The following is a 15,373-nucleotide window of genomic DNA, read 5'->3' as shown; positions in this document are numbered from 1 at the left end:
TACAATGTTTTTTCTGGAAATTTGTTGTAAGAATCTAAATTGAAATAAGTATTTATTTAAAAAAGTCATGAGGTAAAACATCAAGTAATGTGCTGTTGTATTGTTTTGAGTGCAATACAGGTCAAAGATTATTTACAAATTATTTACAAATTGTTTTCAGTTTTAATTTCAATTGTCCCAACTTTTTCTGATTTGGGGTTGTATAAAAAGAGTGGCTACAATTATCAGTTAAATATCTGATAATAAGTTTTTGATTGTATTATAAGTGGATGATTTTCTGTTTGCTTCACTAAAAATATATTAAAAAGAAATTCTCAAGTCACCTACATGTGTTCAGTTGACACTTAGCTACAGTTGAAACTTTTTAATTTTATTTTTATGTCATCATTATCATACACACATTGCCAACACAAGTTGGGAGTTTATGACACCAGTCAAACATCTGGGCACACTAGATTGAATATTTATTTTTCTTTATCTTAAAGACCTTTTAATAAAGGCTTATGGTTGAAAATTTTTCATACAAATGCAAAGAGTGAAATCAATACATTTGTTTCTGAATAAAAATATATTCTTTACTAAGTAGTTTTTACACAAAAAAATTAGTTTTTGCTTAAAATTAAATTGTTTGCCCAAAGAGTAGTTTTTATTTTGAGAAGCAGTGAGGATTTTGGCCTTTCTTGAAACTTCACAAAAAGCCTCCTTGGTGAAGCTCCTCATGAAGTTGACTGAAAAGATGCCAAGAGTGAATACTGTTAATAATTTAAAATATGAAATAGTTTTGATTTGTTTAACACTTTTCTTAGTCAGTGCATAATTCTATTATTTCTAGGGTTTATTCCATAATCTTGATTGTTATTCCGAAACGGTAGAACATAGTAAAAGCCAAAGAAAACCCTTCTATAAGCAAGTGAGCAAGAGTATCCAAACATTTGACTGGTAGTGGAAATAATTATGAATAGACATAATTTGGGGGGGGGGGGGCTTCCAAATGTTATCAACTGGATGGATGTTACACATAGTTAAGGATAAGGCATTTTATCTTCCCTAGGAATATTGTCCCTTAACCTTGTTTGTACCCCCACTGTTTGTTTATATATTTTTTGTTACTGTTATGAATATGTTTGCTGGTTGTTTCTATAGTCTATCACATAAGCCTACCAGGATAGCAATGTCATAAAAATAATGATTTAATGTTATAAAACATCTCATCTCATTATCTCTAGCCGCTTTATCCTGTTCTACAGGGTCGCAGGCAAGCTGGAGCCTATCCCAGCTGACTACGGGCGAGAGGCGGGGTACACCCTGGACAAGTCGCCAGGTCATCACAGGGCTGACACATAGACACAGACAACCATTCACACTCACACCTACAGTCAATTTAGAGTCACCAGTTAACCTAACCTGCATGTCTTTGGACTGTGGGGGAAACCGGAGCACCCGGAGGAAACCCACGTGGACACGGGGAGAACATGCAAACTCCGCACAGAAAGGCCCTCGCCAGCCACGGGACTCGAACCCGGGCCTTCTTGCTGTGAGGCAACAGCGCTAACCACTACACCACCGTGCCGCCCTGTTATAAAACATTTGCATTTATTATAACCTTAAATGGCCTTGTTTGTTAGCCTCATGTGTGTCACTAGCAGGATAATGATGACACTGTTGATCTCTGTGAAGACAGGCTGCAGATCTCCATGTTGGTGAATGAACTTCCTGCCTCACTGCTGCACTCCGGATAGGACGAACTGGACGAGATGATGTTTTTCAGCCTGTGCAGGGTGATGACCAGGAGGGTGAGGAGGAAGAGCAGCAAGCTGAGGAAGATAGAAAGATAGACGTAGACACTTTCAGTGCGGCTGGACGAAGCTGTAGCAGCCCCAGTGGAAAGAGTAGTTGGGTTGAAGCGCAGAAAGCTCTGTCCCTCCAGTTCTGTCCCATTCAGTTCCTCCACCTGGCCATCCATCCCAGACAGATGCTCACAGAAGCCTGTAGAGGACAAGAAGCAAGGGATTCAGTGATTGGCACGTCAGCACTTTATTCTTTATTTTTTGTCTATGCATTTAATATAAACTATAATTGAGGGTGTTTTGTATTAATGTTATAGACCAGGGATCAGAAACTGCAGAGCCACTGAAGTGACATGGTGGTTAATTATTATGTTGTGATCATGAGATACTTCGCTTGTAGCCTCAGTATATTATCTTGTGGCCTCAATATATTAGTCTGAGGCCTACCTTAACCACCATGTCACCTCAGTGGCTCAATAAGAAACACTGTCTAAGGCCAAACCAAACTATGATTGATGTAGAAAAGTTATGAAAAAGACAATGTGAAGCATATGTAAAGCATAAAATGAATTAGAGCTGTTTTGCAGTAACAGCTGGGCTGAATTAATATTTGAGTTACCTCATGTCACTTGTTTAATTGAGTTTAAGCAACAACAACAACAACAACAACAAAACCCTATTTAGAACATGGATTCCCAACTTCAGTCTCTAGCCACTGTCCTCTACAAAACAGTGTTATATAATTGTTATTACCTGTTCCAGCTCTTTGAAGGCATGATAATGAGTTCAGGGCCTGGTTTACGTGTGGGAGCAGGGGAGAGTTAAACCTGATCAGGCCAGTGGAGCTCTATGATTGGAACTGAGAACCCCTTTTCTAAAAAGATTTACACTTTCTTACAATTTAATACAATGCCACAGAGTGTAGTAAACTACCCATCTGTCACTCCACAATGTCACCAAATAATTTCCTCTTCTTACATCTGTCTAACTGCCATTTGAACACAATTATGTCCACAAATATGAATCAAAGATTATTTTAGGTCATTAGGGCTCTTATAAATCTGTCTATTTCATCCTTTATTAATATGTCTGTAGTTGTTATTGTTGGGCAGGACAGTTACGTACTCCAGATCCAGTTTGAAGAGATCACTAATAATGTTTAATTATGCTTTTTGTATCCTGGCAACATGCATATTTGCGTGATTATTAGCCAGTGAGTGATTTGGTGTGTCAGAGTGCTGGTGCTTTAGAAGTTCTGGCTGACCACAAAGGGTCAGTCTCTCTCTCTCTCCTCTGTGTGTGTGTGTGTGTGTGTGTGTGTGTGTGTGAGAGAGAGAGAGAGAGAGAGAGAGAGAGAGAGAGAGAGAGAAGGTCACTTTCTTTTTTTTTTATAAAACACTGTCCATGAACCCCTAGCATGTTATGAATAATAGATTGTGAAGCACCTGAGTGGGGGAAATGTCATGGCTTTCTGGGCTTTGTGAGAGAAATGTTGGGAGGGTTGTTTATTGAAAAAGGTTGAATCTCAGTATCAAACATCTGAACAAAAAAAACGTGTTAAATCTCAAGCTATGAGCAAAAAATAGTCAAGGCATATGTTGTACTTTGGTCACTTGATTGATCATGATGAATAAGCCTATAGATGATTTATATTTGAAATGTTTCAAGGCAGAGAAAGATCATCTTGCTTCTAATTAATAACAGAGTGAACAACTCTGACATTATGTCTGAAATAGAGGTTTCAGTAGATACATTATGAGGCCAAAAGTGTGTGGACATCTGACCCTCATACCCTTATGTGGGCCTTTCACAAACTGTAGCCACAAAGTTGGAAACACACAATGGTAAAGAATGTCTTTGTATGCTGGGGTATTAGCCTGGGAAATCCCATGCTGCTTTGCACAATCGTTCCGATCTGAAAAGACAGCATGGAAACTATGGTCTAAAGGCTCGCCTGAGTTAGGGAGCCAATCAGAGAGTGGGGAGGGGTGGAAAGACGGTGACGCGTACTACTCGACAAACGGAAGCTTGTAGTTTATTTGGGACTGTTTACGGATCACATTTAACATGGCGGCGAGTGATACAAACCAAACTTTCGATCAAGCTTTAGACACTGTTCTGAATAGTTTATTGTGAAAGTTTGTTTTAAAAAAAGAACAGCGTTTGGCGTTGCAGTCTTTCTTCGTGGCTCTAACTACGTCACCGGGTACAACTGCCATGATTGGCCATGGGCTACGTATACACCAAATGATAGACATTCGCAACGTCCAATAAACGGCTGTTGACAATCATAAACCACACCTCCCCTACGAGAAATTCAATAGGCGGATTCCAGACCATATTTCACTTGTAATATGGTCTGGTGTTAACCAGACTACTGGGGTATAACAATTTCTGGAACTAACTAACGGGACCAAACCTGTCCCAGCATGGCAATGCCCCTGTACACAAAGTGAGGTTTATGAAGACATGGTTTGCCAAGGTTGGAGTAGAAGAACTCGAGTTGCCTGCACAGAACCCTGTCCTCAACCCTAATGAACACCTTTGGACTGAAACACTGACTGCACCCCAGGCCTCCTCATTTGACATCAGTGCCTGATCTCACTAATGTACTTATGGCTGAATGAACATATCCACACAGCCACACTCTGTAATCTAGTGAAAAGCCTTCCCAGACTGTGGAGGTGATTATAACAGCTGATAAGCAGAGTTTTTATGGCACTGCAAGGCATTAGGGTTGAAGAGTGATGTCCTCTGAGATTGCACATTTGACATCAGGGGTTCATTCTGCTGCTCTGAATCTGATTCCTTCATCATTACATTCATTAGCTAGCTCATGTGTGCTAGGAGCCGTGTGCTCTCCAGCATGAGAATTAGCAGCAGCATCTCTGTCGAATTGAATTACACAATAGCTCAGAATGTCCACATGAAGCACACACATCTGGCTTTTAATGGAAAAACTGCTATTTCATCGTAATCTCTTACACACACTTCAAAAGGTGTTACAGCATAGATAGAATGACTGATGCAATCATATATAACTGTTTCAGCCTGTTCCTGCTACATTTCTTCACCAGGGTGATTTTGTATGTGGACTTTTGCAAATTTTTGACCTTTCAGCTGTTTGTTTTGGAGAATTGAGCAAATTCTCAATTTCATTGTACATTCTACAATGGCAATAAAGGCTTATCTTATCTTAAAATTGAATGCAAATGCCACAGGACATACAACCCCGATTCCAAAAAAGTTGGGACAAAGTACAAATTGTAAATAAAAACGGAATACAATGATGTGGAAATTTCAAAATTCCATATTTTATTCAGAATAGAACATAGATGACATATCAAATGTTTAAACTGAGAAAATGTATCATTTAAAGAGAGAAATTAGGTGATTTTAAATTTCATGACAACAACACATCTCAAAAAAGTTGGGACAAGGCCATGTTTACCACTGTGAGACATCCCCTTTTCTCTTTACAACAGTCTGTAAACGTCTGGGGACTGAGGAGACAAGTTGCTCAAGTTTAGGGATAGGAATGTTAACCCATTCTTGTCTAATGTAGGATTCTAGTTGCTCAACTGTCTTAGGTCTTTTTTGTCGTATCTTCCGTTTTATGATGCGCCAAATGTTTTCTATGTGTGAAAGATCTGGACTGCAGGCTGGCCAGTTCAGTACCTGGACCCTTCTTCTACGCAGCCATGATGCTGTAATTGATGCAGTATGTGGTTTGGCATTGTCATGTTGGAAAATGCAAGGTCTTCCCTGAAAGAGACGTCGTCTGGATGGGAGCATATGTTGCTCTAGAACCTGGATATACCTTTCAGCATTGATGGTGTCTTTCCAGATGTGTAAGCTGCCCATGCCACACACACTAATGCAACCCCATACCATCAGAGATGCAGGCTTCTGAACTGAGCGCTGATAACAACTTGGGTCGTCCTTTTCCTCTTTAGTCCGAATGACACGGCGTCCCTGATTTCCATAAAGAACTTCAAATTTTGATTCGTCTGACCACAGAACAGTTTTCCACTTTGCCACAGTCCATTTTAAATGAGCCTTGGCCCAGAGAAGACGTCTGCGCTTCTGGATCATGTTTAGATACGGCTTCTTCTTTGAACTATAGAGTTTTAGCTGGCAACGGCGGATGGCACGGTGAATTGTGTTCACAGATAATGTTCTCTGGAAATATTCCTGAGCCCATTTTGTGATTTCCAATACAGAAGCATGCCTGTATGTGATGCAGTGCCGTCTAAGGGCCCAAAGATCACGGGCACCCAGTATGGTTTTCCGGCCTTAACCCTTACGCACAGAGATTCTTCCAGATTCTCTGAATCTTTTGATGATATTATGCACTGTAGATGATGATATGTTCAAACTCTTTGCAATTTTACACTGTCGAACTCCTTTCTGATATTGCTCCACTATTTGTCGGCGCAGAATTAGGGGGATTGGTGATCCTCTTCCCATCTTTACTTCTGAGAGCCGCTGCCACTCCAAGATGCTCTTTTTATACCCAGTCATGTTAATGATCTATTGCCAATTGACCTAATGAGTTGCAATTTGGTCCTCCAGCTGTTCCTTTTTTGTACCTTTAACTTTTCCAGCCTCTTATTGCCCCTGTCCCAACTTTTTTGAGATGCGTTGCTGTCATGAAATTTCAAATGAGCCAATATTTGGCATGAAATTTCAAAATGTCTCACTTTTGACATTTGATATGTTGTCTATGTTCTATTGTGAATACAATATCAATTTTTGAGATTTGTAAATTATTGCATTCCTTTTTTATTTACAATTTGTACTTTGTCCCAACTTTTTTGGAATCGGGGTTGTAAACCTAAGAGTCTTTTGACAATGTTGTTTACTTTTCTGACCTAAAATGTGCATTTTGTTCATTGTTTTATTTCCTGGAACCTAGAACCTTATAACACCAGTTCTTGCTGTGTTCACTTTTCAGTGGGAGAAATAAATAGCTTCTATTCTTACCACACTCCCTTATATGTAATTTGGAGCCCCTTCCATTATCTGTAGCTGCTGATCCTGGTCGACAGGGTCGCAGGCAAGCTGGAGCCTATCCCAGCTGACTATGGGAGAGAGGCGGGGTACACCCTGGACAAGTCACCAGGTCGTCACAGAGCTGACACATAGACACAGACAACCATTCACACCTACGGTCAATTTAGAGTCACAGACAGGGACGAACTGGGACCAAAAAATGGCCCTGGACTTTCCCCCCCCCCCCCCCCCCCCCCCCAAATAGGCCCACTATACTATAGTATACTATACTATAGTGCTATAGTAAAGTGCTATAGTGGTATATTGTCTGTCATAACAAAACCCACACAAATATTGGGGCATTGATCCCTCATTCTGGCACTTTCCTGGACTCTCCCTGTCATCTTTTGAGCTGCCACTATCTTCAACCTGAATAAACAAACAATTGAAAAGCTGAAGTTGGATGCTAATGCTATTGTTGATTATATCTAAACTATGTAATGGCATCTAGGAAAACCCTTCACACTGTGCACTGACATATGCTTGATTAACATTTGTTTAATAGTATTATTTGGAATGACAGCCTTTAAACCTGTACTTATACCTCAAAATTCTATTTTTAAAAACCAGCCAAAACTTTGGATAAACATAGCATTTGATACCTAGGCTACAGACAAGAAGAATAAAACTGATTTGGAGGTTTTTCCTAAATCCCAATTACATTTTTAGCCTTTTAGGTCTATTCTGTGTAAGAATTAGCCTGCTTGACACATTTTATAGTTTTAATATTATGCTGATTTTTTGGTAGGTAAGCCTGACAAACAGATCTAAAATTAGGCTGCTAACGAATTGCACAATGCAATGCTGCTGTGATTAGTTATGATACCATTCAACCAATCATCCTTCAAACAACATTTGTAGCCTATTCCACAGACATTCCACCACGCACCATGAAAGAGAAGACAAAGATAACTAGTGCCAAAATGGAAAACACTTCTCCCCCTCAAACTTTTGGTTAATGATAGGCTAGAGCTTTGGTTCTCTTGAACGTAAAGAGCCTAATCTGCATGAATTATGCAGAGGTGAACACATGAAATCGCGGCCATTTGTGCTTGCCTATCTATTTATAATTGGCTTGCTTGGTAGTTACGTGTTTGTTTTGACAGCAATAAACCACATATTTCTCATCATCACACTGCAAATCCAGTCAATAGAAGATTGGCCTACTATGAGAGGGGTATATGAGTGGCCTTTACGTAACCTGTTTTATGCTATGGTTTTATGTCGTTGTCACTTACCGGTACCTCCTCCTCCGGTGAAATCCCTTCAGCTGCCTGCCCCTTATCATGACTATCATCATCAGCATGTGGTTGGTCAGGTTGGATGTCCACCTGGTTCTCAGTCTCGCTCGGTGATAACGTGACATGAACGTTACTGCTGCTGCTTGCAGTTGCACTACTGCCAAAAAGCTCTGTGAGCTTTCTACATTTTGAAGCATTTTCTTCAAGCGACTTAGCTTTTTTTTGTTTTAACTTTTCCCATCCACCTTTCTCCTTACGTTTTCTGCTTGCCATCTTTCTGTTGACAGACACTAACGTTACTCTTCTTTGTTGGCTTTTAGGCCTATGGAATAATGATTGACGGATAAATTATCATCTTAGCACCACCTGTTGTTAGTTGATAGACTGAAAATTTTGGTTATTGAACAGGGCCGACGGCCGTAGACCGGACAGCCGTTCTGGACTTTTCCAGAACGCACAGATTGCCAGTCCGCCCCTTAGGTTCACTTAGGTGTGAATGTGAATGGTTGTCTGTGTGACACAGACAACCATTCACATTCACACCTAAGGTCAATTTGGAGCCACCAATGAACCTAACCTGCATGTCTTTGGACTGTGGGGGAAACCGGAGCACCCGGAGGAAACCCATGCGGACACGGGTAGAACATGCAAACTCCGCACAGAAAGGCCCTTGTCGGCCACTGGGCTTGAACTCAGGACTTTCTTGCTGTGAGGCGACAGTGCTAACCACTACACCACCGTGCCCCCCCTCGTAATTTGGAGCCATGGGTTCTTATTTATTTATTTATGTGACTTGGTTGCCATTTTGGCACCAGTATTTTTGTTTTATAAGGCAGTTCCTGTTCTCCAGGGTGCTCCTTGAAAGCTTCATCACAAAATCAATTGATTCCTCTCAAACATTGTGAACCCCTGATGTTTTTTCAATTTGTGAGTGAGAAATAGGATCATCTTATCTCTGATGAAAACTAACTCCCATTATTGCTTTTTTCCTTTCATTAAAAATTCTACTGCTCATTCATTCCCAATTGGTTGGTGTATGTTTTTATACACAGAATTCCTGTTCAAAAGTTAGTAGACTTTTCTCCCTTACTCTTTTTCTAATGTGACCATAAATCCTCATGAAAAATCTGAACCCCCACTGACCTCATTGGCACATTTTGGGCTCTTTTTCTTGTTCTCTCTACACTGGGCTATTATTTGTGTAATCCAGTTTGGCAACACTGTAGTCTGATCCAAATTACCACTAAGCTTCAGGATCTGAACACTACTCTGCGACTGGACCAGAAACCAATTACTGGCAAACCTCAGTGCTTTTAGATAGACAGTAACATGTCCTCACATTCTTTATCCATACGGGGGCCAGGCATAGCTCCAGTTACGTTATAAAACATGCTGTCTGATCTCTAACACTAATGAAATGGCTTACAAGGAGGAGGTCACAGTTTTGACAAAGTAGTTTCAATTCAATAATTAGTTTCTCAATGTCAAAAGCACTAATGGTTAGTGGTTTCAGAAAGCAGATCAGACATCCATTTACATCAGACAGGATACTGTGAACTGGGCCTGCAGTTTCACAATCCTGGACTCGCCAACACCAAGAGCCTTGAGCGAACACAGCATGGCTGAGCTTTAATGAAAAAGCTGACCAGCCTTTTTTGCTGCATGATGCCAACAAAGCTCAGCCATGTCTACAGGTGCATCATGAAGTCCTTGCAGACTGCATTACATCTTGGTATGGCAACAACTGAGCTCACACCATTCTCCTTTTTCACATTTGACAGAAAGTACAGAGCTACCAGCACTGAGACTACAAGATTTAAAGTTTTACTACTAAGCTGCTGAATAGTAATTATCATTCCCGTATTGTTTTTAATCTATATAAATGACTTAGCATTTGTATCCAAAAAACTGTTTACTATTTGCAGACGACACGAACCTGTTGATGTCCCACTGAAATTTTGATGTCCTAGTTAGCTCCATGAATTATGAAATGTGTGGGGTAAATAAGTGGTTTCGAGTAAACAAACTGTCCCTAAATATTAAAAAACACAAAATTTTATCATCTTTGCGGGAAAAAGTAAAAAAAAAAAAAAAAACATTGTAAGAAAAATGCCAAAATATATATCGACAACATACCAATCAATCAAGTTATACATACACGCTTCTTAGGTGTTTTAATAGATGAAAAACTTGCATGGAAAAACCATGTTGAGCTTATTAGCAAAAAGATATACAAGAATATAGGAATAATACAAAAGGTTGGAAACTTACTATCACAAAAAATACTCATGACCCTATACGACACCTTGATTTACCCATATCTAACATACTGTAATATTATATGGGCAAGCACTTATCCAACAACGCTAAAGCCACTGCTCTTACTACAGAAACGCTTTATTAGGATTGCTTCAAATGTGTCATATACATTCCCTTTATTAAATTTGTTTCATGATTTAAAAGTATTAACAATATACGACATTAACAAATTACAGATTAGCCTTTTTGTTCACAAAATCATCTATGGAAGTTTATGTTTACCAGCACATTACAGAGATAGCATCACATTTAACTCCGATATCCACAAACACAACACAAGACAGTGCAATAACTTAAGCCCGATTCTAACCAAATCTAATCAGCGGCAGTTTACTTTAATGTACAAAGGACCCTTTGTATGGAATAGTCTTAAAAAACAATTACAAAACAGTACGTCTCTGCCCCTTCTCAAGAAGCAACTGATGAAGGAAATCTTGAATAATCCCACTACAAAATTATACTGATCTATCTTTCCAAATCCTTGTTATTAATTAATTGTTCATAATTGACAATGTTTTCATGTTTAATTTTAGATTTGTTCAGTAAGTTGATCTTTAGCTTATTCCTATCATTTTATTTTGCAAATCGATGTCATTATTGTTATTTTACCATGTATTCATATATTTGCTTGTAGCAAATTGTATGCTTGTTTTTCCTGGCTAGTATTAAAGTATTGATCAATTACTTTAATTATTAATTTTTTTAATGCTTTATATAAGTTGACTTTAATATTGTCATTTTTATTTTAATAAGGGAAGGCCCTCGAAAAACCATCAGGTTTCAGGCCTCCCCTGCACGTCTTTGTATTTGTTATATTTTGTTAAGCCAATTTTGTTCTTGTACAGTATGTGCAATAAACAATAAAAAACAATAAACAATATTGTGCTTTTATGTAAATTTCCCCATTTATCAATCATTTGTTAAACATCAGCATGCCACAGTGTGGATGAAAAGCTGAATGGATGTGAGTGTCAATACACATTGAAGCCCTGCTTAACACTTGTAAAGCAAATGAGAAATTCACACCAAATCTGACCTAACAGTTCAGGTAATATTTGAAAGGCATACAGTAGCACAACGAGATTATGTTTAGTTATTAGATTCATTCATGTTACTTCTTCTATATCTTTCCTAAAGCATCTAAAATATTTTTGCCATCTGCTGCTGCATAGTGAGATCGCAAATCTGACGTTTAGAGACGTGGAAGTTCATTGGCTTTTAATGGAACATTATGGAAAACAAGAGTTTTTCCTTTAAAAATTTGGGTCAAAAGTTTAGATCTCACTTTTTGTCTCTATGATGGTGGCCAGAGCAGTGTAATAATGCTTACTGTCCACAATCTGCTGCTGCATATTGTGTTGGAGTTTGATATTACATTACAGGCATTTAATGGAAGTGCTTATCCAGAGAGAAGTACAATATACCTAGAGCAGCCTGGAGTTAGATGCCTTGCTCAAGGGCACTTCAGCCATTCCTGCTGCTCCAGGGAATCAAACTAGCAACCTTTTAGTCCCAAAGCTGCTTCTCTAACCATTAGGCCATGACTTCCCAGTAACAATATTGTGTTGTATTTATTGTAATAAGATACTTACAATAAGATATAGTAGTACTGTAGTAATGTTTAAGTCTGTGTAGGAAACAAAATGCAAGGGTTTTTTGATACGGAATTTTGAAGAATAAAAGTACAGACCAAAGGCGACATGGAGTATCTGAATGAAAGAGATAAATGCTGTTGCTCACTGTGTCTTGCTGCAGTTCTCGTATCAGCTCCTGCTGACTAGTGGAGCAGTCCAATTTCTCCTAATATACCCTGCTCATTAAAAAACCTGCTCTTGTAATTGTCTCCCTGTCAACTGTTTATGACAATAATTCATCAGCAACAGTAATTACTTTGGACAGATTATATACAAGAATATTTGTGGGTGGTGATAGAGAGTGACAGAGACTGACCTTTTGTTTTTCAGATGCCAGTCGTGTCCTCTACTGCACACAGAAGTCCATTAGCTTGGTGTCACTGCTTCAGTAGAGAATGCTTCATATCCTGTGGGAATGAGAAATGCACACAGGAGACAGATGACACTCTAGGCTGTGTGGATATAGAGGAAGATCGCTTTGTTGCACCGATCCTCAGCTGTGAGCTGGATTCTGACTATCCAACTGTTCTACTCTGAATTTCTCCCCTCCCTCTCTGCCTCCTCTCTCCCTCGCCTGTTTTGTCCCCTCCATACATTCATTTCCTGATCAACAGCCACCCTGCTCCCTGGCTGTTCAACTCAAAATGTTAGTTGCTTATTTTTTCCCCCCACACTCTGTCTTCTTTAATCCAACTCTCATCCTTTATATCCTAATTTTGTTAATTTTTTGAAAACAAAACACTGTTTCTGATTTCAGATCATGCTATCAACACTTATGATTAGAACTATTACCAACATTTTATAATTAAAAAAATCTTTTGAAAAAACTCACAATAGGGTTTGAGTTGAGAATGTGGTGCTCGTGTGTGCTGTTGTTCCTTGTCCTCCATATTTGACTACATTAATAGCTAACCTTGGACATCAGTGGGAGAGGACAGTCCTCACTCTTAGTCCACTGACATTGTGTACCTGTCTTTATTTCTAGAAATGAAACATGTTGTAATTAACACTGAAAGAACAAGCTGTGATAGAACAAGCTGGTGCAAGCGTCAGACCCTCTCCATGCCTCTGCTTTTATGCAGGCACAAATTGCTTCTATTTGTGCTGTCTGATTATAAAGTGGTGAATTTAATAGTGGAATTAATTTACTTATTAACTGGCAAATTAATTAATTGGGAACACTTAATGAATTAAATAATTAATTAAACACTTCAGTGTTTCCAATTAATTAATTGGAAGCGCTGAAGTTCCTTTTCATCTTCACATCAGGATAGCCAAGCGAGTGGTCTAAGGTTCTGCATTCAGGTTGCAGTCTCCCCTAGAGATGTGGGCTTGAATCTCACTTCTGACAACACATATTTATGAGGAAGCCATGGCCTGAAGCTTAAAGAAGCAGCATTGGGACATAAATGTTGCCAGTTCAATTCCCTGGACCAGCAGGTGGCTGAAGTGCCCTTGAGCAAGGTGCTCCAACTGCTCCCCAGGTGCTGCAGCACAGCTGGCCACTGCTCTGGGTATGTGTGCTCACATCCCGAGATGGGTTAATTACAGAGAAGGAATTTCACTGTACTCTAATGTATATGTGATGAATAAAGGCTTAAAAATCCCCCAAGTGAAATACAGATTAGTTTCAATTTCATTGTATTTTAAAATTTTGCCTACAGTACCAGTCAAAAGTTTAGACACGCTCATTACTATGAATGAGTGTGTCCAAACTTTTGACTGGTACTGTATTTCATCCCTATCACTGGAAAAACAGTCCTAGACTAATCCAGCTGAATGCTTTCATCATATAATATCACACATTACAATGTTTTGTTGGAGCAATGCTTCAGTGGGATGTGGCTCTATCTTCACTATACCACATTATTTAAGGTACATTTAGCGTACCGGGTGGCATGATGGTGCAGTGGTTAGCACTGTTGCCTCACAGCAAGAAGGTTCTGGGTTCGACCCTCACGGCTGATGGGGACCTTTCTGTGTGGAGTCTGCATGTTCTTCCTGTGTCCTTTGGGTGCTCTGGTTTCCCCCAATCTCTAAAGACAGGCAGATTAGGTAAAATACCCAGCCACTGGGATTGCACAAGCAAGTGCAGACTTAGTGCTGGTCCCAAGCCTGGATAGATTGGGAAGGGTTGCATCAGGAAGGGCATTTGGTGTAAAACCTATGCCAAATCAAATATGTGGAAGAGATCCACTGTAGTGACCCCTAACGGGAGCAGCTGAAAGAAGAAACTTAGTGAGATTAATGGAAATTAGAAATTTGTTTTAAAACTCAACATTCAAACAAATTTCCTTCCATTTATTGTTTCCTCCAAAACCATACCCACAAATCTATATGCTGTCTGTCATGCTTCCTGAATTTCAGAGTACTGATAGGCAAGTAGAGATGCCTCCTTGTTCTGATATATTATTGACCAGAATGTGCAAAGAACTCTACAAAATATTCTCAATGTTTCTGACATAAAAATAGCTGAGCCCACATTTAAAACATTGTTTATTATTTTGTAATTTCCTATCATCTAGTGGAGTGCAGATACTTCTACTGGATCACACATGGGTTTCATCACATATAAAGGAAGAGAGGTGTGCATTTGAATGCTGATGCTGATACATGGTCGGCCTCTGCCTCCTGGGAAGCTCTTTTCTTGTTTTCAGCCTTGCCTGCCAAAAAACAGTGGTAGATACAAATGTTTTGTATTGAGATTGGCGCCGCCCAGTGCACCTTAAATGCGCCTTAATGTGCATGTGTTATAAAGGAGGGTTCATGTATAACCAGAGAATGATAACATTTGAATATTATCATTATCTGGTTATACATGAACCCTCCTTTATAACACATGCACATTAAGGCGCATTTAAGGTGCATTGGGCGGCGCCAATCACCATTTCCATAGCCCTAGGCTTCTCGCCTATACAGCTAGGGTTACAGTAGGGGGCTAGTCCTCTGGTAACCGCGAGAGTTTGATACAGTGGGGCAAAAAAGTATTTAGTCAGCCACCAATTGTGCAAGTTCTCCCACTTAAAAAGATGAGAGAAGCCTGTAATTTTCATCATAGGTACACTTCAACTATGAGAGACAGAATGGGGGGAAAGAATCCAGGAAATCACATTGTAGGATTTTTAATGAATTAACTGGTAAATTCCTCGGTAAAATAAGTATTTGGTCACCTACAAACGAGCAATATTTCTGGCTCTCACAGACCTGTAACAACTTCTTTAAGAGGCTCCTCTCTCCTCCACTCATTACCTGTATTAATGGCACCTGTGTGAACTTGTTATCAGTATAAAAGACACCTGTCCACAACCTCAAACAGTCACATTCCAAACTCCACTAT

General features: G+C 39.4%; 1 protein-coding gene across 1 annotated transcript; it reads right to left on the bottom strand.

Annotated features, from left to right (window-relative positions):
• Positions 1 to 636: 636 nt before the first annotated feature.
• LOC132873137 (serine-rich and transmembrane domain-containing protein 1) lies at positions 637 to 12,518 on the bottom strand. Its single transcript, XM_060908406.1, has 2 exons — positions 12,353 to 12,518; positions 637 to 1,986 (listed from the first exon to the last, which is right to left on the bottom strand). The coding sequence occupies exon 2, from the start codon at positions 1,961 to 1,963 to the stop codon at positions 1,640 to 1,642; it is 324 nt and encodes a 107-aa protein (XP_060764389.1). The 5' UTR covers positions 1,964 to 1,986; positions 12,353 to 12,518; the 3' UTR covers positions 637 to 1,639.
• Between the last annotated feature and the right edge of the window lie 2,855 nt (positions 12,519 to 15,373).

This window comes from Neoarius graeffei, chromosome 25 (assembly GCF_027579695.1).
Source record: "Neoarius graeffei isolate fNeoGra1 chromosome 25, fNeoGra1.pri, whole genome shotgun sequence".
Taxonomy (NCBI): domain Eukaryota; kingdom Metazoa; phylum Chordata; class Actinopteri; order Siluriformes; family Ariidae; genus Neoarius; species Neoarius graeffei.
This window is presented reverse-complemented; position numbering and strand designations above follow the sequence as displayed.

Coding starts and splice junctions, on each gene's coding strand:
- LOC132873137 (XM_060908406.1), bottom strand. CDS start 1,963: ATGGATGGCCAGGTGGAGGAACTGAATGGGACAGAACTGGAGGGACAG.